At 48.0% G+C, this 24,493-nt stretch overlaps 2 protein-coding genes across 3 annotated transcripts; one reads left to right on the forward strand and one right to left on the reverse strand.

The window, feature by feature from the left end:
* The first annotated feature begins 295 nt into the window (after positions 1-295).
* Positions 296-3,267, forward strand: LOC124683936 (FT-interacting protein 1). Of its 2 annotated transcripts, none has more exons than XM_047218352.1 (2): positions 296-412; positions 542-3,267. In XM_047218352.1, the coding sequence occupies exon 2, from the start codon at positions 596-598 to the stop codon at positions 3,044-3,046; it is 2,451 nt and encodes an 816-aa protein (XP_047074308.1). In that variant the 5' UTR covers positions 296-412; positions 542-595; the 3' UTR covers positions 3,047-3,267. The 2 variants fall into 2 exon arrangements, with proteins under 2 accessions (XP_047074308.1, XP_047074309.1); XM_047218353.1 differs by having other exon boundaries at positions 326-412; positions 539-3,267.
* Positions 3,268-8,737: 5,470 nt separating this feature from the next.
* On the reverse strand, positions 8,738-11,508 carry LOC124683937 (FT-interacting protein 7-like). The gene is made up of 2 exons (XM_047218354.1): positions 11,403-11,508; positions 8,738-11,307 (listed from the first exon to the last, which is right to left on the reverse strand). The coding sequence occupies exon 2, from the start codon at positions 11,216-11,218 to the stop codon at positions 8,894-8,896; it is 2,325 nt and encodes a 774-aa protein (XP_047074310.1). The 5' UTR covers positions 11,219-11,307; positions 11,403-11,508; the 3' UTR covers positions 8,738-8,893.
* Between the last annotated feature and the right edge of the window lie 12,985 nt (positions 11,509-24,493).

Raw genomic sequence — 24,493 nt, forward strand, 5'->3', positions numbered from 1 at the left:
GATAGTTTCAGCTAGCTTAGCTAGATCAGAGGCTCAGTGCAGATCGAGACATCTTGTGTATACCTTTCTTCTCGCCGGGGTTTCCGCCGGCCGTCGCTTTGCTTGCCGGCGAGGCTTCCCGGATCCTCTTCCCAGCTAGGCCGCGCGCCATTCATTGGCCTGACCAAAAGCTGCTGCTAGTGCTAGCTCGTGTCTTCGTGGCTTCGTGCATGTATTCGCGAGGCCCAGGTGGCCAGGTGGCGTTGTAACGCAATCTTTATGCTTGGTGCTAGTAGTTTCTTGCTGCTGCATATATGCCGAGCTCGCGCGTCAGGTTCCCTTTATTCTTGCAATTTGAATGCTACATGCCACTGTTCCTGACGTGCAAGCTCTAATCGACCTGAAGTCGCTGCTTTCCTCTTGAAAGATTTGAGTGAGTGGATCAAGATGATCGATCAGTTTTGTGTTGTTTATTTCATGGTATTTTTTCGATCTCAAATGTGTGTGATGTTAAGTTCTGACGATCTTGTCACTTTGTTCGTTGTGATGATGGGGATAGCAGGTTCGAACTTAACTTGGCGCGCGTGCTTGTTATCGAGAGAGGTGATCGACGACGATGGGCGGGAACCAGGACGCGCACCACGAGGACTTCCAGCTCAAGGACACGAACCCGCTGCTGGGCGAGCAATGGCCGAAAGGCGCGGCGGGTCCGGCGCGCCCGGCCGTGGGCGGCGGCATCGCGGGGTGGCTGGGCATGGACAAGCCGTCGAGCACGTACGACCTGGTAGAGCAGATGTTCTTCCTGTACGTGCGCGTGGTGAAGGCCAAGGACCTGCCGCCCAACCCCCTCACCGGCGCGGCCATGGACCCGTACGTGGAGGTGAAGCTGGGCAACTACAAGGGCACCACCAAGCACTACGACCGCCGCGCCAACCCGGAATGGGACCAGGTCTTCGCCTTCTCCAAGTCCCGCGTCCAGTCCAACGCCCTCGAGGTCTACCTCAAGGACCGCGACATGATCGGCCGCGACGACTACGTCGGCCGCGTCGTCTTCGACCTCGGCGAGGTGCCCACCCGCGTCCCGCCCGACAGCCCGCTAGCGCCGCAGTGGTACCGCCTCGAGGAGCGACGCGGCGATGGCGGGTACAAGATCCGCGGGGAGCTCATGCTCGCCGTCTGGATCGGCACCCAGGCCGACGAGGCCTTCCCGGAGGCCTGGCACTCCGACGCCGCCACCGTGCGCGGCGAGGGCGTCGCCAGCGTCCGCTCCAAGGCCTACGTCTCGCCCAAGCTCTGGTACCTCCGCGTCAACGTCATCGAGGCGCAGGACGTGCAGCCGCAGTCCCGCGGCCGAGCCCCCGAGGTGTTCGTCAAGGCGCAGGTCGGCAACCAGATCCTCAAGACCTCCGTCGTGGCAGCCGCCACGCTCAACCCGCGCTGGAACGAGGACCTGGTCTTCGTCGTCGCCGAGCCGTTCGAGGAGCAGCTGGTCATGACGGTGGAGGACCGCGTGTCCCCGCGCAAGGACGACCTCCTCGGCCGCGTCCAGCTCCCGCTCACGCTCTTCGAGAAGCGCCTCGACCACCGCCCCTTCGTGCAGTCGCGCTGGTTCGACCTCGAGAAGTTCGGCATCGCCACCGCCATCGAGGGCGAGACGCGCCGTGAGCTCCGCTTCGCCAGCCGCGTCCACCTCCGGGCATGCCTCGAGGGCGCCTACCACGTCATGGACGAGTCCACCATGTACATCAGCGACACCCGCCCCACGGCGAGGCAGCTCTGGAAGCCGCCCGTCGGCGTGCTCGAGGTCGGCATCCTCAGCGCTGCCGGCCTGCAGCCCATGAAGAACCGCGACGGACGCGGCAGCACCGACGCCTACTGCGTCGCCAAGTACGGACAGAAGTGGGTGCGCACGCGCACCATGATCGGCACTTCCAGCCCGACGTGGAACGAGCAGTACACGTGGGAGGTGTTCGACCCGAGCACCGTAATCACCATCGGCGTCTTCGACAACTGCCACCTCGGCAACAGCGGCGGCAACGGCAACAACAACGGCGGTGGCGGCGGCGGCGGCGCGCCTCCGGCGAGGGACGCGCGCATCGGAAAGATTCGCATCCGCCTTTCCACCTTAGAGACCGACCGCGTGTACACGCACGCGTACCCGCTGATCCTGCTGACGCCGTCGGGGGTGAAGAAGATGGGCGAGCTCCGCCTCGCCGTGCGGTTCACCTGCCTGTCGATGATGAACATGGTGCACCTCTACACGCAGCCGCTGCTCCCCAGGATGCACTACCTGCACCCGTTCACGGTGACGCAGCTGGACGCGCTCCGGTACCAGGCCATGGGCATCGTGGCGGCGCGGCTGGGCCGCGCGGAGCCGCCGCTGCGGCGGGAGGTGGTGGAGTACATGCTGGACGTGGAGTCCCACATGTGGAGCATGCGGCGGAGCAAGGCCAACTTCTTCCGCGCCGTGTCGCTCTTCTCCGGCGCGGCCGCCGGCGCGCGGTGGTTCGCCGACGTGTGCCTCTGGAAGAACGTGGCCACCACGGCGCTGGTGCACGTGCTCCTCCTCATCCTCATCTGGTACCCGGAGCTCATCCTCCCCACCGTCTTCCTTTACATGTTCTTCATCGGGCTCTGGAACTACCGCCGCCGCCCGCGCCACCCGCCGCACATGGACACCAAGATGTCGTGGGCCGAGGCCGTGCACCCGGACGAGCTCGACGAGGAGTTCGACACGTTCCCGACGTCCAGGCAGCAGGACGTGGTGTACATGCGCTACGACCGGCTGCGGAGCGTGGCCGGAAGGATACAGACGGTGGTCGGCGACATGGCCACGCAGGGGGAGAGGCTGCAGTCGCTGCTCAGCTGGCGCGACCCGAGGGCCACGTGCGTCTTCGTCTTCTTCTGCCTCATCGCCGCGGTGGTGCTGTACGTCACGCCGTTCCGGGTGGTGGCGCTCGTCGCCGGGCTCTTCATGCTCCGGCACCCGCGGTTCCGCAGCAAGCTGCCAGCCGTGCCTAGCAACTTCTTCCGCCGGCTGCCGTCGCGGGCAGACAGCATGCTCTGATCGACTCCGAGTGAGATACAATGCCCCGATTGTTCGTCTTCGATCGGGACAGAGTTCAGAGTCCTGATTTTTTTTTTCAGATAAAAGGAAGTGTTTTCCTCCATTTTTATGCATGAGACAGAGTGAATTACCTGTTAAGTTTGGACACTTGAGATTTAGAAAGTACTCTTGTAAGTTGTAACTATGTTTGTCTCGGGAATGACAGTAACTGGTTGCTTCAAGCTTTGCAAGTTTTGAAATGAATACATATCTAAAAAACAACATGCATGGACCTCACATGAATATTGCAGGAAACACACGTGTACTGATTTTACATTGTTGGTGCCTTGCTGCATACCATATCCTACCCACGCAGCAAATATTTTGTGATATCGTAGCATCATTGAAGCGTTTTACTCGCTGCAACATTTTTAAACACCTATGTAGCAAAACTAATGAGTATGCAGCATATTATACATCCGTCACGGTGAAAACTCCAAGATAAAAGTCAACAAATTGAATGCACATGAGAGCACAACATTTTACCGATATTCTAGGAAACATTGGCATCATTCGAGCAAAATTTAAAGAAGACATCCAGAATCACTATAGCATCTCGCTTGTGTGTTTGCAACAAAGTGTGTATGAGTTTGAAGCATTTGACAAACACACATGCAGGATTAAAAAAAGTCCACGGATACTAACCTTATAACATCCTCAAATACGGCTCCCTGGAGCTCTAGCTCACCATCTGCTCTTGACTCAGTACACTGGAGACACTTAGATCCAACTATTGAGGAGAACGAGTAATAGGAGCACTTATCCCTGGTGGATTTTTTTTGCCAGGTCAGCGAGAGGGCGGCGATTAGCCATGTAACTCGACGTTTAAAATCACCGGGGTCGCATGCACTGTTTTAGTAACAATAATAGAGCTATTATTAGCCACGAGATGAGATACCTAGTTGATGTTTATAATTCCGTACATGTAATTAGGTTTTCCTCCAATATCATGATATCTGCAGCTAGTACAATTGTAGCATAGAACAATAAACTTAACTATAAAATAGAAAATATAAATAATACAACATTATTATTGCCTCTACGGCACATTTCCATCATACGTGTGTGGGCCCTTGTGATCTCTTCCCTTGTGGCTGCTAATCAGGATTCATACAAAACTCGTGAAGTTCTTGATAAGTTCAACCATCATCCGGTGCAATTTTACAATGGAACATAAGTTCTTGATAAAAATATGTCTAATTTACATCTTAAATTATGATGTCAAATGCATGTATCACTTCTCTTTTCTGAGATGTTGACATGGCTATTTACTTGAACTTTGTTGACTTTGCTAATATGTTACCATGCAGGAATTGGTAGGATCACGAGTGGGATTAGCTATTTCCATAACAACAATACTTTTGGGATGGGAAATGCGCGCAACCATTCGGTCCATGGGGGATGCAGGCGGACAGCCCGCCTGATTACTGCATGGAACAAATTGGTTAAAGATTAGTGACTATATGAGTCGGTGATTAGAAAACAAATTGATGAGGTGGACATGCCTCATTGCCTGGCGAGCGTCCGCCTGCATCCCTAGTCAGAGATTTTTCTTTGATTCGTAAATTGATCGTAATGACGAGGTTTTCTTTGCCTATGCAAGAAAAGAAATCTTCTCCAGGTGACCAAGTTCCTTTCAGCTTCACTTTGGCCCACGTCTTTGCTTTCTTCCTTTGCATTCGATGTTAGATAAGTTGTTCCCGAGCCCGATCCTTATTATATTGGGTTGTGAACTAATTCCTATATTTTGACTTTACCACAACATCTGCTAAACATGACCCCCATTCGCATTGAGTTATGAAACCCAAGCCTTCTTTTTTATTTTCTATCGTGAAAGGAGTAATCGTGTAGTATAATTAGAAACCTGCATATAAGATAGCCCCCGGCCATCGAACCGTCCTTTCTTACAAACCTTAGAACCAACATTGGCTAAAGGTGAATAAATCTGAATGTTCTTTTGCTCAAAACCAGTTGGCCTATTTGGGATACATCATTGGTGAAAGTAGAAGCGGAACTTGTATCTTAGGACCTGGCCCTTTTAGGATTATAGGAAACCAAACAATACTTGACCTTATGTAAAGCTCGACAAGAGACAAGATTAGAGCAAGTGATGTTACCTTCCCGAACAGGTTTATCTCCACCGGTAGAAAACCATTTCATTTACATATTCTATATAGAAATAGTTTTGCGGAAAGGCTAAACATATTCTTCTGGTTGTTCTTATCCTTTGATTATTGGAATTCTAGTTGGGAAACATGAGGCAACAACATCTGAAGACAGACTTAAAAGCTTCCATAAAAATGATAGCATGGACAGGTGAAACAATTTTCCTAATGTTTCTTTAACTTGATCTTTTTGCAGTACATCTAACAACATATAGGGTAATGCCTTTTTTATATGACATTTGCACCAAACTAAGGTATTCTTAATACTAATTCTACATTCTATTGCAACAGTTGTACTAGAACGATGAATACCTTAAGCAGGTAGAAATAGAAAGAATTTTGGTAAAATGGAAAAGGGCTTTCTTTCTAAAAAAAAATATTAATTTGATTAATATAAACGTCAGGTTGTCTCTGCAAAGAGAAGGTGGTTCACCGACGGAGCTGACGGTGCCACCAAAATACCCTGAAGTGTTGATGAATGGTTTCTATGTTTCAAGAGGCACGAAAGGCCCTCTGCTGCCAACAGGAAGAGATAGGGAGAGATTGGATCACCCTGCCTATAGATGGGTAGGTGCCCCTGGATGGCTTGAAACTTTCCAGGCGGTCACCATTGAACAGAACTGAGAAAGAGATAAAATAGTTGTTTCAAGATGAACCTTGGTTAAAACATCTGGTTCCACTAGGGAAAAGATGGATTCAAAAGTGGATATATTTCTTTTCTTATCTCGCAATAAAGAAGAGGGTTTTTCGTATCGCAGTTTTAGAACAGATTGCTCGCCATGGTTGATTGCATTCAAAACCCCCATCTGATACTTTATTCTTTAATTCGATGATTTTGTTATATCTACTAGATCATTCCATAGGTTCTTTGATCGAGATCTTACTCGCATAAATAACCCCCATGCCTTAGGTGTTCGGGGGGTAAACGATTCAGTAGAATCAGTCACACAGCCGTCTAGTCCATATCATAATTGTTATAATCGATCGTATCAGTGACCTATGGATGTGGCCTTGGACCAAGCCATCCCAAAACATTGAATCGGATCGGGATTGAACTCAATCCGACTTCTTGGGCTCATGGGGTGACGGCATGGCTCTCATAGAGAAGTTGTCAGGGAAAAAAGGAAGTTGTGGGCCCTAGCGACTTTCCATGCGGCAGTTTTGTTTTAAATGCCATCCACCTTACAATGTAAAATCCGAGGGATGCGTTCCCTCTGAAAGACTAAAATTTTCGACGGAGCTCTTTATAATTTTCTTTCTTTTCAGCCGTAGAGAATCTCCAACAGCCCGACGCAAACGGATGCACAAACGAATGCGCGGGCATGTCCATTTGCGACTGCGCAGTCGAAATATGCGTCCGGTACCCAGGCCCAGCGGCCCGACGTATAGTGGTTTCCATGTTCACCGAGCGCAAACGCGGTCCAAATTTGCGCCAAAGATGTGTCTAGCGGACGATGCGCATGACCGCTCGCTTCTCCCACGGGCCCGCCTGGCAGTGACCTGACTCGATGTGTCTTCCCAGTTGGCGCGACCCAAGGCTGAACCCAAGAATAGAAACTATCGGGAAGGGCAACCCGTCGATCGACGCGCGAACCATCGGAATGACGTGCGAACTCATAAACCGCCACGGAAGAGCAACTGCATCCCTCTTCGATTTCTGCGCGGACATTCATCTCGGCTCAATAAAGCCCTACCTCTGCGCGTTCGGCTCTCCAACCGGCCGCCGCCATTCATCTGTGTGACTGACATCGACGCCATGAGCAACCTCTCTTTGCCATCGGACTCCGAAAGCAAGGGCAAGCCGCCGGGATGGCAACATTGGTGGGAAAGAACTGCCAGATCCCCACCGAGCGACGGCCAGGAGGAGGAGGGGGACACCGTCGCCGACGATGGACAAGAGGAGGGGGACGCCATCGCCGATGATGGCCAGGAGGAGGAGCTAAAGAGGCCATGTGGGCATGGATGTAGGCGGAGGAGGCGGCAGAGTAGGCAGTGGCCAGGAAGAAGGAGGCGAGTGCCCAGGCGAAGGTGGAGGCGTAGCCGGCGTACACCAATGACGACTCGTCAGAAGGGGACACAAACTCGTCAGAGCGACGAGCTCTTCTGAAGAGGTGACGAGCAGGAAGCGCCTCCATGAGGATGACGGGGCGTGGCCCTCTAAGAAGAAGTAGTTTGTTTATAAATTAGTTTGAACATCTATTTTCCGCAGTTCATATGTCAAATTTGTTTCAAATATTGCATTATTTTGTTTCTGTATTTTGTTTGATGAGTTTGGGTAGAGCACATGATCGGCCTCGCTGGACAAAATACGTCGGTTGAGTCTGACATCGCGGCTCGACGAAAACGAACGCGCGTGGCTACTTTTGGCGTCCGTTTTGCATCGACCCGCTGGAGATGCCCTTATTCACAGAAGTTTTTGTTGTGGTTACGGCTTCAATTACTAAATCTTGACTACCATTCGATCATTTTATTTTCGCATGTTGGTACTTCTGTTTCTCCTTGGATTTCTCGTGCTTTATTTTAGGTCTTGTTGCTTTCGTAGACTTGATTTTAGGTCTTGTTCCTTTTGGAGGATGAAATTCTCGAGATAAATCTAATGATGGATGTGGAGAGTAATCACGCCTCCCATTTGGGGCGGCGCTAGCAAAATTAGGGCACCCAAGCCTTCCCAAACTCCCATGTACTCCCAGTTATCACTAGATCTATCTCTCGAGAAAGTATAAATGCTAGAGCCGGCAAATTCATTAGGTATTTCCTGCTGTATCCCCTTGGACACCTCCTGGAAATCCTCTTACCGCAGAGTGGTTGCTTCTTCTTGATGGGGTGAAGAAGATGGAATGAAAATAAGCCAGGAGGGGAGAAATAGAAGTCTTGGAAGATGGCCATTGTTTTCTCTAACTGCCAGGTATTTTTCTTTATTTCCCAGAGCTTCTCAAATTTTCGTGTGTGACATAATTTATTGTGTGCAATTCAGAAATTCTCTTCAGTTAAGAACTGCATATATGAAGAGCACAACAGAAGCTGGTAAGAGCTTATAAAAACAGAACAATTCTCTTCAGGCACCACGCACACATCATGCTACAGTACTCCAGTAGTACCAGGAAAGGATCAAGGCGTTGCTCAGGGACAGGATACTCGGGTAACTTGCAAGATTGAGTTTTTTTTTTGTTACAGATTACAGTATCCCAAATCATGTAAAATGACAGCAAGTTGTTCTCATGGATTTTCAGTTAAGGATTCGGTCGCTCAGCAGCTAATCATTCCGGTGTCCCAAGGAAACGCTGCTACAGATCATCTAGTGAGGAAAAACATTCGGGCAGTGATAACTCTTGGAATTTGAGCAGTGCTGGAGCAGATAACAGGAAATGCAGGTTCACAAGTGCTAAAAGACAATGCATACATGCATAATAACTAGTCACACACCATAAGTTTCAGCCATTAACAGGAAGGTTTAAAACGGTCCGAGGCCATACAGCCATGCAACTGAATAACTACGAAAAACGACATAGGTAGCAGTTCATCTTTTTGAGGGGCAGATGAGCTTCGAGCTCATCGTCATCCGAGCTGCAACAAGTACATGCTCAGCATAGATGCACCGAAATGAAGAAGGCATCAGACCGCAGAGCAAAGATACGGCTGCACCTTACAGCATGCTATCAGTCCTCGCTGGCAGTCTCCTGAAGAAGTTCAGAGGGACAGACGGCATCCTGTGGCGGAACCTTGGGTGTCTCAGGGTGTACAGGCCTGCAAGGAACACCACGACACGGAACGGTGTGACGTACAGGACGATTGCAGCAATGAAGCAGAAGGTCACAAACAGTGCTGTGGCTCTCGGGTCTCTCCAGCTCAGCAGAGACTGCAGCCTTTCTCCCTGTGTTGCGAGATCACCAACAACAGTCTGGATCCTCCCAGCGACGCTCCTGAGGCGGTCATACCGCATCCTTACTATGTCGGGTGCACGACATGTAGGGAAGGTATCAAACTCTTCATCAAGCTCATCAGGATGGGCGGTCTCCGCATGTGAGAGGCGAGTGTCCATGTGCGGAGGCTGCCTCGGACGCCACCGGTAATACCACACTCCAATCAGGAACAGGTAGAGAAAGATTGTAGGCAGTATCAGCTCAGGATATAAGACCAAGATCACAAAGAGGATGTGGATCAGTATAGTCGTCAGTGGATTCCTCCAGTGGCAGATCTGATCGAACCATCTAGCCACCGCAATCAGAGGGCTCAACACACCCATGATACGGAAGAAGTTTGCCTTGCTCTTTCTCATGCTCCACATGTGAGAATCCACATCCAGCATGTACTCCACAATTTCTTTCCGCAGAGGCGGTTCTGCACGGCTCAGCCTTGTTGAGACAATGTTGGTGGCTTGGCGCCTTAGGTTGTCGACCTGAATCACGGACAATGGGTGTATGTAGTGCATCTTGGGCAGCAAGGGCTGTGAATACAGATGCATCATGTTGATCAGTGATGAGCATGTGAACCGGACAGCAAGCTGTACCTCACCCATTTTCTTAACGCCACCAGGTGTCAAGACAATCAGAGGGTATGAGTGAGTATACACTCGATCAGTTTCTAACGTTGAGAGGCGGATGCGGACCTTCCCAATTCTGGTATCCCGGGCACCATTAGCCTTTTCCCCACCATTCAAGTGGCAATTGTCAAATACTCCAATAGTGATCACGGTGCATGGATCGTGCACCTCCCAAGTGTATTGTTCATTCCACTTGGGAGTGAAACTATCAATGATAGTCCTTGTGCGTACCCATTTCTGCCCATACTTGGCAACACAGTAAGGGTCAGTTGTACCACGCCCATCTTTTGTCTTCATAGGTAACAGGCCCTGCGCTGTCAAGATACCCAGTTCAAGGACCCCAATGTTCTGCTTCCACAGCTGTTTTGCAGTTGGCCTTAGATCACTGCTGTAATGTGTCGATTCATCCAAGACATGATATCCACCTTCAAGACAAACTCTTAAATGGATCCTGCTTGAGAACTTGGTCTCCTTCTTCTGCTCGCCATCCACAATAATATGTTTCTCAAGATTATACCATTGGCTATTCAGCATCTTGTAATCCATCCTCCGAGGTACATGCTGCAGCGAAATGACAGTTCTCCCAATTACATCATCCTTCCCTGGGGCAATCCTGTCTTCTACACTCAAAATCAGGTGCTCCTCGAATGGCTCAGCTGCAACAAACATCAAGTCCTCATTCCACATTGGGTTCAGAGTCCTGCTCGGTGATACCCGGGTTCTAAGAGCTTGGTTTCCTAGCATTGCTTTGACATAAACCTCAGGGAACCTGGTCTTATCATTTGGTATAAGATCTTGTGCTTCAATCACATTCACACGCAGATACCAAAGCTTTGGAGTAAGATAAACTTTCGATCTGATGCTTGCGAGGCCATCACCAGGGATTGACGCTGCATCAGAGTGCCATGCTTCAGGAAATGCTTCATCTGCTTGAGTACCCATCCAAACAGCCAACATCAACTCTCCCTTCACCTTGTGCCCATTCCGCTCTTCCAAACGATACCACTGTGGAGCCAACGGGCTGTCAGGCGGCACTCGCTTTGGGACCTCATTCAGGTCAAACAGAACCCGTCCAATGTAGTCATCCTTAACAAAGTCTTTATCCTTGACAATGATCTCCACTACTGATGCCTGAATGCGCTCCTTTGAGAAGGCGAACACCTGGTTCCACTCAGGATTGGACTTCTTCTCGAAGTGCCGAGTTGTGCCCTTATAATTCCCAAGCTTCACCTCCACATATGGGTCACAGCTTCCAGTGATGTCCTTGCTTGGAAGTTCCTTTGCTTTCACCACTCGAACATAAAGGTACTGCATCTGCTCAACCAGGTCATATGTGGTGGTGTGCTTGTCACCCATAGCTGTCCCACCAAGGTGAGGAGTCGTCTCCTTCAAGGAGTACTCCTCCGGACGGAACGGCCTCTGCATCATCTTGAATGACAGTCTTCAACCAAGCAACTACTAGTCAGGTTTGGGAAAGGAAACGGGTAGAGCCAACAGCAATTGATACACCAGAATAGCTGCAAAATAAATAAAAAATAAGCACATGCTTTAAATAGGAGTTGCAAGGAACAAAACCACTGGCTGGTGTAAACAAAGAAGAGGGGGTTGGTACCTTTGCAATCAACAATTCAGGTAAGATTGCTTTCGACTGAACATTCTACTGAACATTCCTTCATCTCGCCCAGTGGGGATGAGCATCTACATCACCATTCTTGGAAAATAGTATCTGCAACAAGTATACCAACTGAATTGAGGACATAATCATAAATCTGTGAAACATAACATGCAGTAAAACAGTAGAGCTATCTGCTAGCCCTATTCTACAAACTGCAGCAGCTCCACTTCAGAAAACGCAGCAACTGCATGTCAGTTCTTGGCATGACAAACAGCTTGGCCAGTTTAGATTTCGGAACATGAAGAATGCTTACCTACCAGTCCAAGGAGAACTAAAACAGTGCATTTCAAGAAAGGAAAATCACTAAAGTAAAGGAAAATAGATCTACACCGCAGATACAAAATGGAACCAAAAGAACAAAAAAAAAATTGAAAACAGTATCAAGCAGGTGCGGATCTAGATGGCGTGCCGGTTGTCCAGGGGCAGAACCCAGAATCCGGATTAAAACGACCTCGTACCTGAAAACGACCGGCCAAAGACTGCGGCCGGGGAGGAAGAACGGCGTCGGGGGCGACGCGTGCGGGGCGACGGTAATGTACAGCGGCGGCGGCGGCAGATGTAGAGCACGGCGAGGCAAGAGATCAAACTGGAAGGCGCAAAGGCAAGACTCAGCTATTCTTTCCCAGCAATGTAGAAAGGGGGCTAATAATTTCAGCGGTTCATGGGGAGGGCCGGAGGAGGACCTGGAGGCTTCGGCGGCGGTGGTGGTGGTGGAGGACAGCAAATTTCTGCGGCAGGGTTTTCTTGCGAGCAAAAAATCGAAGGACACAGAGGTCAGAGAGAGTGGCGTGGAGTGGAGTGGAGCGGAGGCGGCCGAGACGCAAAAGCCTCGCTCTGCTTGCTGCTTTTGCAATGGGAACCTCGGTCTGTTTGGAATATGTGAATATGGGCTGGTGTTGAGTGTCGTGCCACCTCTATCTACATTGTCTTCTTCTGAATTCTGATGCTCGGTGAGCAGCAGCCAGCCGAGATCCAATCATCCAAGTAATCTAACTAAACGGTTGTATATGTGCAAGAAAAGGTGTAAACGCTTTTTTAGAAATAACCCGGTTCAAAATTTCCAAAAAAAATGGGGATACTGAAATGTTTTTTCTCAAAATATTATGCCAGTTTCGTGCTAAATTCAAACGAAGTTCCACCATTGGTTGGAAAATGATAAGCACTAAGTTTTGGAATCCTTGTTTTAAATCTTTCTAAGAACATGAAAAAGCATGCCAAGATGACATGGTAGTTTACAGATTCCAAATTGGTATGATGGTCACGCATATAAAGCTAGTATATAAAAGTAGTACATGTACTACTACGTTATTATGACAAGGTACTTTTTAACTTCTATGATTCCACAAACACATTAATTGGGGAAAATGCAGTATTATGCAGTGCCACAAAAAAATGTGTGATTGTGCCGTATGATGGAAATAATATCTCAAAATTCTTTAAGTTGGTAGAAAATTTCTATGAATATAGTGCAAAGAAGCTCTTAAACAACATATAGCAAGTAAAACAATCAATTTGTAAATTATTCTGAATACGTTTTGTTTGAAAATTATTTGAATCAAATAAGCAAAGAAGTCAAGTCAAATGTTAGCGGGTGTAAGCAATAACAAATACCATGGCAACCATTCATAACCGGCGAGAGAACCGGTCTTTTATGATCAACTACACACAATGTAAGCAAAACCATGACGAAGCAAAAGGACCTAGCTTCTCTTATCATCATCATCATCTTTTGGGAGCTTTGGAACGAGCGCAATGCTCTTGTCTTCGGCAACAAGCACACTAGATCTATCATCGGTTATACTTGCAAAGATTGAGTAAGAGGTGAAACTTTGGGTTATCGTTATAGCAAGAAGTATGAGTGGATTAATACTGGGAGAGTAGAGCCTTGTTGTTGTTGTAATAATACCATAATAATGCGAGAACTAAGTGCTCACTGACTGGCAAGGCCAGAGTTTGAATTCTCACCTAGCGGTATTCGCTGGGAGGTGCGGAATTTAAAACGGGTTATCAATCCTTGCGTCTATCCAGAGAGAGAATCTCATCTTACCTAACAACTTATAGCTAAGGGAGGAATCATTTCTCCGTTGGTCACCATTTTCAATGTTGTAATAATGCACTTTTAATTTGTTGCTAACAATTTATATTAATTAAAAGAATGGGCAATGCTTTACCCCATCTGTTAAAGAAAGTACTCTCTCCAACCTATATTATCTATTTACTTATTTCAAAAACGAATGAACAGATACAAAAATGTATCTAGACATGTGAATCAGCCACGAGTTATATGCCAGGAGAGTAGAGCCTTGTTTTTATAATAATATTGTCATGCGAGAATTGAGTGCTAACTGAGGGACAAGGCTAGCGAATGTGTAGCCAGCCCATTGAGTTTTGAATCCTCACTTAACGTCAATTTCGCTGGGATGGGTGAACTTTAAACCGAATTATCATCCTAACGTTCATTCATAGAGAGTCTTACCTATCTAACAACGTATAGCCAAGTGAGGGATAGTTTTCCCGTTGATCAACGTTTTAATACTGTAATAATGCACTATTAATTTGTTGCTAAAATCCATCTTATAATTAATAGAAAGGGCAATGCTTTGCCCCATATTTAAAAAAAAGTACTACCTCAAGCCTATTATTATTTATTTCTAAAACGAATGAAGAGAGACCTAAACCTATCTGGACATGTGAATCAGCCACGAGTTATATGGATCAGAGGGTACAGCAGTTTCTACACACAGAAAAAAAAGCGTCTCAGAACAAATATGAGGACTTGTAGGGGGCGTCTCGAAAATGTGTTGTGTCTTTTTCCTTTTTTCTTCCAGCGACATCGAGCACTTTGACGGTGTCCCACCCCCACACAGCCACAGGCAACGTGGGCCCTGGTTGCCCTTTGCGTATTCATCTATAGTGGGTATGGAGTGATTGGCGTGCGGGTCTCTCTTTTACTACACTTTTCTCGATCTGCGTGCGTGTGGGCAAGCGACCGACCGAGGCCCATCGTGCGCGGAAGGTGACCGAGCTGGACTCCGGTCGGGTAGGCCCGCGGCACGTTCCGTGGACAGAGTGCATGGACCACCATCGCGGCGTACGGGGCGTTCGCGTTTTCCCTGGGATAGCGGCGAACCATGTGAAAGGGAGTAGGTGCGGACTTGGTCCACCGGTGTTTGGTCGCTGGGACGTGTTACTGTGCCGCCCTGGACGAGCGATAGTATTTAATTGTTTCTTCTCTGAGATGATGACGAGGACAAAGCATTGTTGTCGTGCAAAAGACTAGTAGTACTAGTAAATTCGTAAAAAAAAAAGGACTTGCAGTAGTAGTAAGAGCATCCCACTCGTTTCCCCGACGAGACCCCCGAGCGACGTATTTTCCATCCGGACGGCGAAATTTAGCTTAGTCGCGCTCTCGGTTCCTCTTTTTCGTCCGAATTTGGTCCTTCATCCATCCGACGAGCCCACGCCATCCCCGGCCCCCCGGGGAGCTATCGGGAGTCCGGACGAGTGAAAAGCGGGGAAGGACCAGATCTGTCGGTGACTCGACACACGAACCCCACCACCACCTCGCTCAAAATCCCCCCACCCCTCGTATCTCTCTCGCCGCCGGCACCACCCCGCCGGCTTGTTGCCCAGATTACACCGTCCCTCCTTCCCCACCTGCCTATATTCCGCCGTCTTTCGACGACGGCCTATCTGCCTGCCCCTCCGCCTGCCTGTTTTCCGACGACGGCCTACTCTCGTCGTTCGCGGCTCGGCTTGCCTCGACCACGCCCGTCAGGTGTTCGTCCATTTGCCTCGCCGGCCATGGACTCGGACGAAGAGGAGGAGCAAATGTTCGTCGATCTTATGCGAGAAGAGATGGCAGCCGTCGCCCAAGACGAGGAGCACATGATGATCCTCGGTTGCTTATCAAGCATGTACGCCGGGGTGGCAACTGGTCGACGTGGTGGGTCGGCACCAGGTCGCCGGAAGTGCAAGCCGAGACAACGAATGGAGGGCTAATGCATGTTGTACGCCGACTACTTCGCCGATAATCCATTGCACGGTGAGAATGTTTTCAGGCGTCGTTTCAAGATGAGCAGAAAGCTATTTCTGCAAATTGTGTATGCCATCCGAGACTTTGACCCCTACTTCAGATGCAAGGCGGATTGCACTGGCTTGGTTGGATTTTCGTCACTGCAGAAGTGCACAGTGGCTATGAGGATGCTGGCGTATGGAGCTCCCGGTGATGGTGCAGATGACTATCTTCGGATGGCGAAGTCCACCGCCCTTGATTGTTTCTACCGGTTCTGCAGGGCCGTCATAGCAGTGTTCGGGAACTTTTACTTGAGATCACCCGCTGTCGAAGACACTCAGAGGATCCTTCCAACAAATGAAGCTAGGGGTTTTCCAGGGATGCTTGGAATCATTGACTGCATGCATTGGAAATGGAAGAACTGTCTGTTTGCGTGGTAGAGAATGTACAAGGGTCACAAAAAAGGCTGCACCTGTGATACTTGAAGCGATGGGTACCCATGATCTCTCGGATTTGGCACTCTTTCTTTGGTATGCCCGGATCCAACAATGACATCAACGTCCTAAACTGCTCCCCGATCTTTCCAAGCTTGTTGAGGGTCATGCTCCCCGGTGAACTATGTGATCAATGGTCGGCACTACAACAAAGGATACTACCTTGCAGACGGTATCTATCCAAAGTGGGCAACATTTGTGAAGACTATCTCGAAACCTAGCACCCCCAAACTTTCCGAGTTTGTCAGGAAACAAGAAGCTTGCCGAAAAGACGTCGAGCGTGCATTTGGTGTCCTCCAGCAGAGATTTGCTGTCGTCCGGTTCCCCGCTATGACTTGGTCCAAAGATCAGATGTGGGAGGTGGTGAACTGTTGTGTGTGCTTACACAATATGATTATTGAAAATGAGCGAAAACATCCGGTTCCTCTGGCTGAGCAAGAAGCACCATATGAGAGAGAGGGTCCTCTTGCACAGCCCTAATCACCAGTGCCGACATCATGGGCCTCCTTCATTGCTATGCGCCGAGGAGATTCGAGACTCTACAATGCATCAACAGTCGCAAGATGATCCGATGGAGCACATATGGACGCTCCGAGGCAACGCCAACGCCGACGCCAACTAGTCTGTCTTTATTAATTTGTTTCAAAACTTGTGAAATTGTGTGCTTCATTTGTTTCAGCACTTGTTAAACATTGTACTGATTTTCGCCGAATTTGTTTCAGCAATTTTCGCCGAACTTGTTAAATTTTATGTCGAATTTGTTTGAAATATGTCAAATGGTCGAGGTTGGGGTGTCCTGCGTGGGGACGGCTGGAACTTGGGCGCAGGCCAAATTTTCCTCCAATCCGGGGGAAAATTTTGCCAGATTTGGGTGTGGGAAGCGCCAACGAGTGGAGATGCTCCAAGAACAGTACAAATTTCTTTCTATGGGCCAGCCATTGATGCAAATAATAAATCGGCCAGCATGGATAAACTCCACTATTCCAACAAAATGTATTTAGTCGTGTTTGTCGAGAAATTGAAAATTATCCGAAACATTTTTTTTCCCGTGCAGCGCGAGCTGCGGCCGATAACAGGTAAGTTATGTAATACGGGTTTGGGATCTGCTCGGTCACGCAACCGCGTCGGTACTGTAAATTGGAGCTAGGGTGTAATATAGGGTTATGATTTCAAACAATTGAATATCGTTAACACAAATCAAAATTGTTACCGTTTCGACACCACACAATACAACAATAATCTAAGTTGCAACAAATGTTCCGGAAATGCTCATTTGATCTCGGGCTCATATGAGCTCGTTTTCTGAACCACTCATTTTTTGGTACACCACCGTATCTCTATCGTATGCCTATTATTTTAGTCAGTCTGAAGACTCACTTGCAACGAGGACACTACTTCTCGCCTTCTCGGCGACAGCCCGCCTGCGGCAACCACCCTCAGCTGCAGCAGGTTTGTCGCCGGTGCCGCCACCCTAACCATGTCGTCCTCAGCTGTAGCCGGCTGGGCGCGGACGCCGCTGCTGTAGCCATAGCATCCTCTGCTGTAGTAGGCTATTCGCGGACGCCGCTGCCGTAACCATGACATCCTCTGATACCGCCGCTTGGTCAGCGGAGCTGTAACCATGGCGTCCGTCCTCTGCTACTGCCACTTGGTCGCCGGCTCCATGGCTGCTGCTTGGTCCATGGTGTTGCTACTGCAACGTCCAACCATGGGGTCCCCCGTGGCTGCCGCTTGGTCACCGGCGGCACTCCTGCCGCTTGGACGAAGGAAGCGTACATACGAACAGCACCTCGAGTACACACTTTTTCTAATCCCGTATCTGACACAACAACAGTATCTCCTATACCAGCTGTGCGGTCCATAAAACGAGCTCATCTGAGCTCGTGTTCAGAATAGCCGCTTCCCAAATGTTCAAACTAAATAATTAGACAAACTAGACCTGGAAGCAAGCCCTCAGCTTCTTAAGAAGTAGCCATAGAGGTCACACTATAGCAGACGTACGGAGGAAGTTTGATCAGCAACTCGCCCCCATTCAACGCTGCCATCTCGGGTAGTTACCTCGAAGAGTCAGGCAGGTGCAGCCACGAGTAAAAGAAATTTACTGCTACCACTACGAGAGGCCAGCCTCATTGTCCCGCATGACCCAAACATCTGCATGACAGCCCAACCCTCCACGGTTCTAGACAAAGCGCACACCCCTGTCTCTAGCAAGTAGCAACCATGCCAAATGACTGAAAAGGCAGCCCAAAGATGATATCTTCTTCCTAACACCTCCCATTCTCACGAAAATATGGACAATAAAACTTGAGTGCATCCCACAACAATATAGTGGTTGTACAAAACATTAGTCACTCACCTTCTCCGCACTAGAACACTTATACACGATGGATAGAAGTGAGGGAAAGAGTAGGTACTATGGATATCACTATGCCAGCTAAGTAGGTACGATGTATCAATGAACACATTATTGGCCCTTAACTCCATAGTGCAAGCAAACAAATGTCTAAGTTGGAAAAGTCAACGCAATGGTTCCTAGTATAGTATCACTATATCAGTAGTGAATTCCCAACACAACCATATGTAATACGCGAAAAATAGGATAATGACACCCGTGTAATTAAACAAGTAAGAGCGCATAGTTGCTTATTGGCGAGAGTACAAAATACTTCATGCCAAACTAAGAGCAACAAATACAAGAGCATCAATACAGAGTTCATTCAGCAAAAAACGCTGCTGCCTACTCCTGCTTTAGATTAGGACTAGTTTGATGCCTGTGTGTTGCCACGACTCCTATTTTTTCTCGCAATATGTCAATCTTTTCGTGCAAAAAATCATGTTTGTGAAAGAGACGACCATAATATATTCTAAAATCTCATAAGATTCCAGATTGTTTATATTTCGACAACCAATATAATTGACATACTTTGAATATGAAATACATACTTGGTTATAGTTATATTTTAGGGATCCGTATATTTTATTAACTAATATCTACTTTTTTATGCTAGTTAGATTTTTTCATGCAATGTTAGGGACATTGTCTTCTACTTCAGTTTCATGGTACTTGGGGAGGTGTATCCAAAAAAAATAACTTTTCTTCAAATTATCCCGCACAACAATACTTATCATTAGCAAGAATATTTCATGTGAAAAAAATACCGACCAACACCATGTGGACCTCGTATCTGCCAACCTAAGGCCACCAACACTGTGTGCACGTTGGAGGGATCCGCAACATCAGACTCATCCTCCCTTGGGACAAGTCGCTGGATGGAGTGAGCGCCGAGGAAAGCCAGCGAGGACACCCCCCTCTGGCGGGTTGCCCATGTCACGAGCCTCCCCAAGTGGTCAAGTGTGGCATGCACCAGGAGTAGATTGTGGGTGCCCCTTCCAACCTAGCCTACGGTTGGAGGTGGCCATTGATGGCGCCTTCGCCTAGATGTCTGAGCCCGAGTGGGAGCCATGTTGGTAGGCCGGGGATCTCTGACAACAAGGAGCTCCGTCATGTATCCATGACACCCAACGGGCTCTGTGACAACAAGGAGCGCCATAATGTATCCATGTTGTCGTGTAAGATGTGCCCATTAATTACTTTCTTGATGAGGGTTGAACCCTAGGGGAGGCCCGATCTTCACGGATTTGGGGACGGGGGCGAGGAACGCGAAGAACACGGGTGGAAAGCAGAGGGGGTCGAAGATACAAACGCGCACGCGCGCACACACACACACACACACACACACACACACAATCGGTTGTTCTTCGTTGGCCCGATACACCAACCCAATAGAATTGCAAGGCAAAAACCCACAAGGAGTAGAATTCCTCGCAAAAAGATTGGCAAGCAATTGGTAGAGTTCCAAAGAGGAAAAGAGTGCAAATAGATAGAATTTCAAGAAGCAAAAGATCCACAAACACTAGAATTTCTAGAATGGAAGAGACCAATTCCTCAGAAGATTCGTGATGCACTCCATAGATTCAGATCTGGAGGGGTTTCCCATAGGGAGGAGCAAAGCTCATGTCTAATCTCAATTCAAGTCTAACCCTAGATCTAAGCCAACAAAGATATTTATAATAGGAGGGTCGAAGGGGTAAGTCAAAGCTGAAAACAGGCAATTTCGTGCTGACACGCGTACAGGCGGAAGTTTCGGCCTCCGGGGGAGGAAGTTTCGATCGGGGCGGAAGTTCTGGTCCTAAGGGGCGGAAGTTCCGGTCGGGGCGGTACTTCCGGCCAACTTCCGGCCTAGTTTCGAAAACGGCCTATTTGCTTGCAGAAACATCCCAGGGCGTTTTGGCGAGTTTTCGGAACTGGGGCGGAACTTGCGCGGTAGTTCCGGCGGGCGGAAGTTCCGGTCCTTGAGGGCGGATGTTCCGGACGCGGCTCCGTCAGCTCGAGCATCTTCAGTCTTGTACAACATCTGGGCGGAAGTTCCGGTGGGAGCAGTTGTGCTTCTTCAGCGTTTCCTTCAGTCCTGGGAGGCATCTGGGCGGAAGCTCCGGCTGGAGCGCTGTTGCATCTTCTTCATCTCCTTCTTCTCTTTCTCCATTGGCTTGGTCCTCGCGGCTTGTATCTTGTTCAATGTACCTGATTGAACACAAGGTATTCGCATGAAGTAGCATGCCATCTAATGCGGTATCAAATGTATACGTGGAAAGGAGCGAATTGACCTCTTGGTGTATGGCTTTGGCCCGAGCTCGTGTTATTGGGCCACGAGGAGGGCTTGTCGGTCTTGAGGAGGAGGTGTCCAAAAGCCACCCCGTATCATTTCTTGTATGTCGATAGAATTTCAGAAACTATCTCTTGGAAGAAAGAGCTATGTCGATAGAATTGCAAAAAAATTAATACCATGTGACATTTTATTGTGCCAAAAGCTTTGTCACTTAGGAAACAAGTTTCAATATTAAAATTTGTAGTAAAAATGATACACTTAGACGTAAATGATGATATGAACTAAGTTTAGGATTGTATTATTACTACCTTGATCCAAATTTATCAAGGCTTAGAGCTGCAAGAATTGTTGTTCGCGGGCTACCCGCAGCTTCTTTTCTTCTCGGCCGACAATCGCCCATACCAATTCATGACACGGCCTTGTTTTTCTCCCTTTGTGTCATTTGCACCTTTGTTGCTTAGCTCTTTAAACGGGGTGGAATTCTTGCTCATCTGGTAGGAATAACATATGGGCTGGCCCAATTAAGCGAAATCATATATGGGATAGCCTGAAAAATTCTAAAGCGCCTTACAGGCCATCATGTTAACATAGCAAATCGCAGATGGGCGGCCCAATAAATAAGAACGGGTCTCACACACCACGGCCCAACAAGCCTATTGGGTCTTACTAGGCCCACATATATATGGTACGTATTGGGCTAATGGGCTAACCCACCAACTAAACGGGCCGACAAAGATTACACAGGGCTGCCCCATTAACAAAATGGGCTGCTAAATTATCAGTTGACCGATCAAACAAATGAATTTAGCCCAGCCCACTACCTAAAAGGGCCGGCCCAGTTATCCCGCTAACCGGTCAAAAAAGACATTAGGCCGGGCCATGTGCTTAATGGGCTGGCTCAGTTATCCTATTGACCGGTTAAACGAAAACATTCGGACCGACCCATATGCTTATTGGGCGGGCCCAGTTTGCCTGTTGACCGGTCAAACTAAGAAATTCGGCCCGGCCCACGTGACTATTGGGCCGGCCCAGTTATCGTGTTGACCGGTCAAACGAGGACATTCGGCCCAGTCCACTTGTTCAGTGGGCCAGCCCAGTCATCCTATTGGCCGGTCAAATGAAGGCATTCGACTCGGCCCACGTGCTTAGTGGACCGGCCCATTTAAGTTTTGACTAGTCAACCTTAGAAGTTAGGCCCGACCCACGTACCTAATTGACCAGCCCAGTTATATAGTTGACCGGTCAAACTAAGTCAGCTGGCCCGGCCCGCAAACTAAATGGGTTGGCCTGCTTAAGGCGTGGCGGGCCTTGTGTGGGCCTACCATCTACCACGGGGTTTCATCCGGTTAACGACGTTAACGGACAGTTAACAACGTCTGCCACATGTCAGCTTGCATGACGTTAGCACTCAACGGCCTCCCGAAAACTCTTCTGCAACAGCCCGATTTTCTGTGGCCAAAGGTCGCCCAAACGCGACGCACCGAAAAATCTGTGGTAGGCCCTTACCTGACGCAGTATGCACCAGAGAACCCATATCGCTGGGTTAGGCCCATAGGCAACGAAAAAGGGCCTATACCTAACGAAAATTTGACGTTATAGATGAGAACTTTTCTTGTAGTGAAATGCAAGAGAACAAGATAGATGCTTACTCTTATAGGAACAATGGACCTCGGGTTCATGATTTCACTTGATCTTTCTCTCTCAAACAATGGTGGCTATCAAGACACAACATGATAAAAGTACACAAAATGGTCATGCTTTAATGGTTAACTTTAATAGCGGCTAATTATCCTAAAACACATAGTTGAAAATTAGTACCCATATGAGTGATGTGTTACGCAACATGATATTATTGTCACTTCTCCTTCTCATATTTCTCCCCTTATTACCTCTAGACAAAGGATGTTGGTGGTACCGTTTCTATCACTCGATTGTGCCATAGTTGTCACCTGGCTACACCCGTCATCTACGCCATACTTATTTATGTAAAAATACTTTACACCGCTATGACAAAGGCTTTGTTTGTTGCGCGCATACACATATCTGTCGTCAACCTACACTTAGTGCTGTCAAACATCTCGTGATGTGGGAAGACAAGGCAATACCCTGATGCTTATGTGACGTATAATAACAAACAAATGCATAAATATCATAAAGATGCTTCCAAAGTATGATAAACTATAAATTCTCAACATAATGGTATATGCATAATATATATCATCTCAACCACAATATCCACCATAGGAATTACATAGGTAGCACCGTAATCATGTAGGGCTAGAAAAATGATCATACATAGAGAAACTGGATCAAGCTACTACCACAAACCCCAAGTCCAGGGGGTGGATTACTTTCCTCTCATGGTGGAGAGCGGTCAGGAGGCGTTGGTAAAGGACAAGAGGCGGACAAAGGCGATTTTGGCAGCGGTCCCTTTCTAATCTTCCACCGATGATGAACTGTAGACTCTTTGTTTCAATGTTTTCTATCTATGCCTTCGCAGTTTGCACATCATGAGATCGCGATCGGAACCCCTTTTATATATATTTATAGGTGAAGACGAGTTTGTGGGCATGAGAATCAATGGCATCGGAGCCACGAGGGCCAAACTGAGGGTGGTTGCGCACCAGGGGTATCTACCCGCGCCACCCCTCTCTTTTGGCCTTCTCGCCGACTGATACGTCTCCAATGTATCTATAATTTCTTATGTTCCATGCTACTTTTATGATGATACACATATGTTTTATACACACTTTACATCATTTATATGCATTTTCCGGAACTAACCTATTGACGAGATGCCGAAGTGCCAGTTCCTGTTTTGTGTTGTTTTTTGTTTCAGAAATCCTACAAAGGAAATATTCTCGGAATCGGACGAAATCAACGCCCAATATCTTATTTTTCCTGGAAGCTTCCAGAGCACCGAAGAGGGGCCAGAGGGGAGCCAGGGGGCCCCACCCCACAAGGCGGTGCGGCCAAGGGGGGCGCGCCCCCCTATGGTGGGGCCACCCTCTGACTCTCCCGAGGCTGCCCTTCCGCCTATATAAAGTCTCCGTCGCGAAAAACCTAAAACAATAAGCCACGATACGAGAAAAGTTCCAGAGCCGCCGCCATCGCGAAGCCAAGATTCGGGGGACAGAAGTCTCTGTTCCGGCACGCCGCCAGGACGGGGAAGTGCCCCCGGAAGGCATCTCCATCGACACCACCGCCATCTTCATCGACGTTGTTGTCTCCCATGATGAGGAGGGAGTAGTTCTCCCCAGAGGCTGAGGGCTCTACCGTAGCTATGTGGTTCATCTCTCTCTCATGTGATCTTTATGTGATCATGAGCTTTGTGATCTAGTTGAATATCATCTATGTGCTACTCTAATGATGTTATTAAAGTAGTCTATTCCTCCTCCATGATGTAATGTTGACAGTGTGTGCATCATGTAGTACTTGGTATAAGCTATGATTGTGATCTCTTGTATATTGTAACATCCCAAATTTCAATAAAAGAGAGAAGAAGAATTCCAGAGATCCAAAATTCAGAACCAACAAAAACTTTTTTTTTTTGCATATAGTGCTATGCATAGGACTTGTGCATTTGAGTGATATGCCATGATGATTGTTATTGTGTTTATGTACTAAACCCTAAAACCCTAATGTGATCAAGTGAAGATCACAAACCAAATAAATCAAAAAGAGAAAGAAATCAAATAAGAATAAAACCCTAAAACCCTCACATATGGTTTATGCCATTTTTGCAATTCTTTACCCTAGACCATTTTGGTCTTCACCATTAGTTGTATTATGTTACTAAACACTTAATACAACTTTTGAAATCAAAGAAACACAAATCAAATCAAATTCAAA

The sequence above is a fragment of the Lolium rigidum genome, chromosome 1 (genome assembly GCF_022539505.1).
Source record: "Lolium rigidum isolate FL_2022 chromosome 1, APGP_CSIRO_Lrig_0.1, whole genome shotgun sequence".
NCBI lineage: Eukaryota > Viridiplantae > Streptophyta > Magnoliopsida > Poales > Poaceae > Lolium > Lolium rigidum.

Coding starts and splice junctions, on each gene's coding strand:
- LOC124683936 (XM_047218352.1), top strand. CDS start 596: ATGGGCGGGAACCAGGACGCGCACCACGAGGACTTCCAGCTCAAGGAC.
- LOC124683937 (XM_047218354.1), bottom strand. CDS start 11,218: ATGATGCAGAGGCCGTTCCGTCCGGAGGAGTACTCCTTGAAGGAGACG.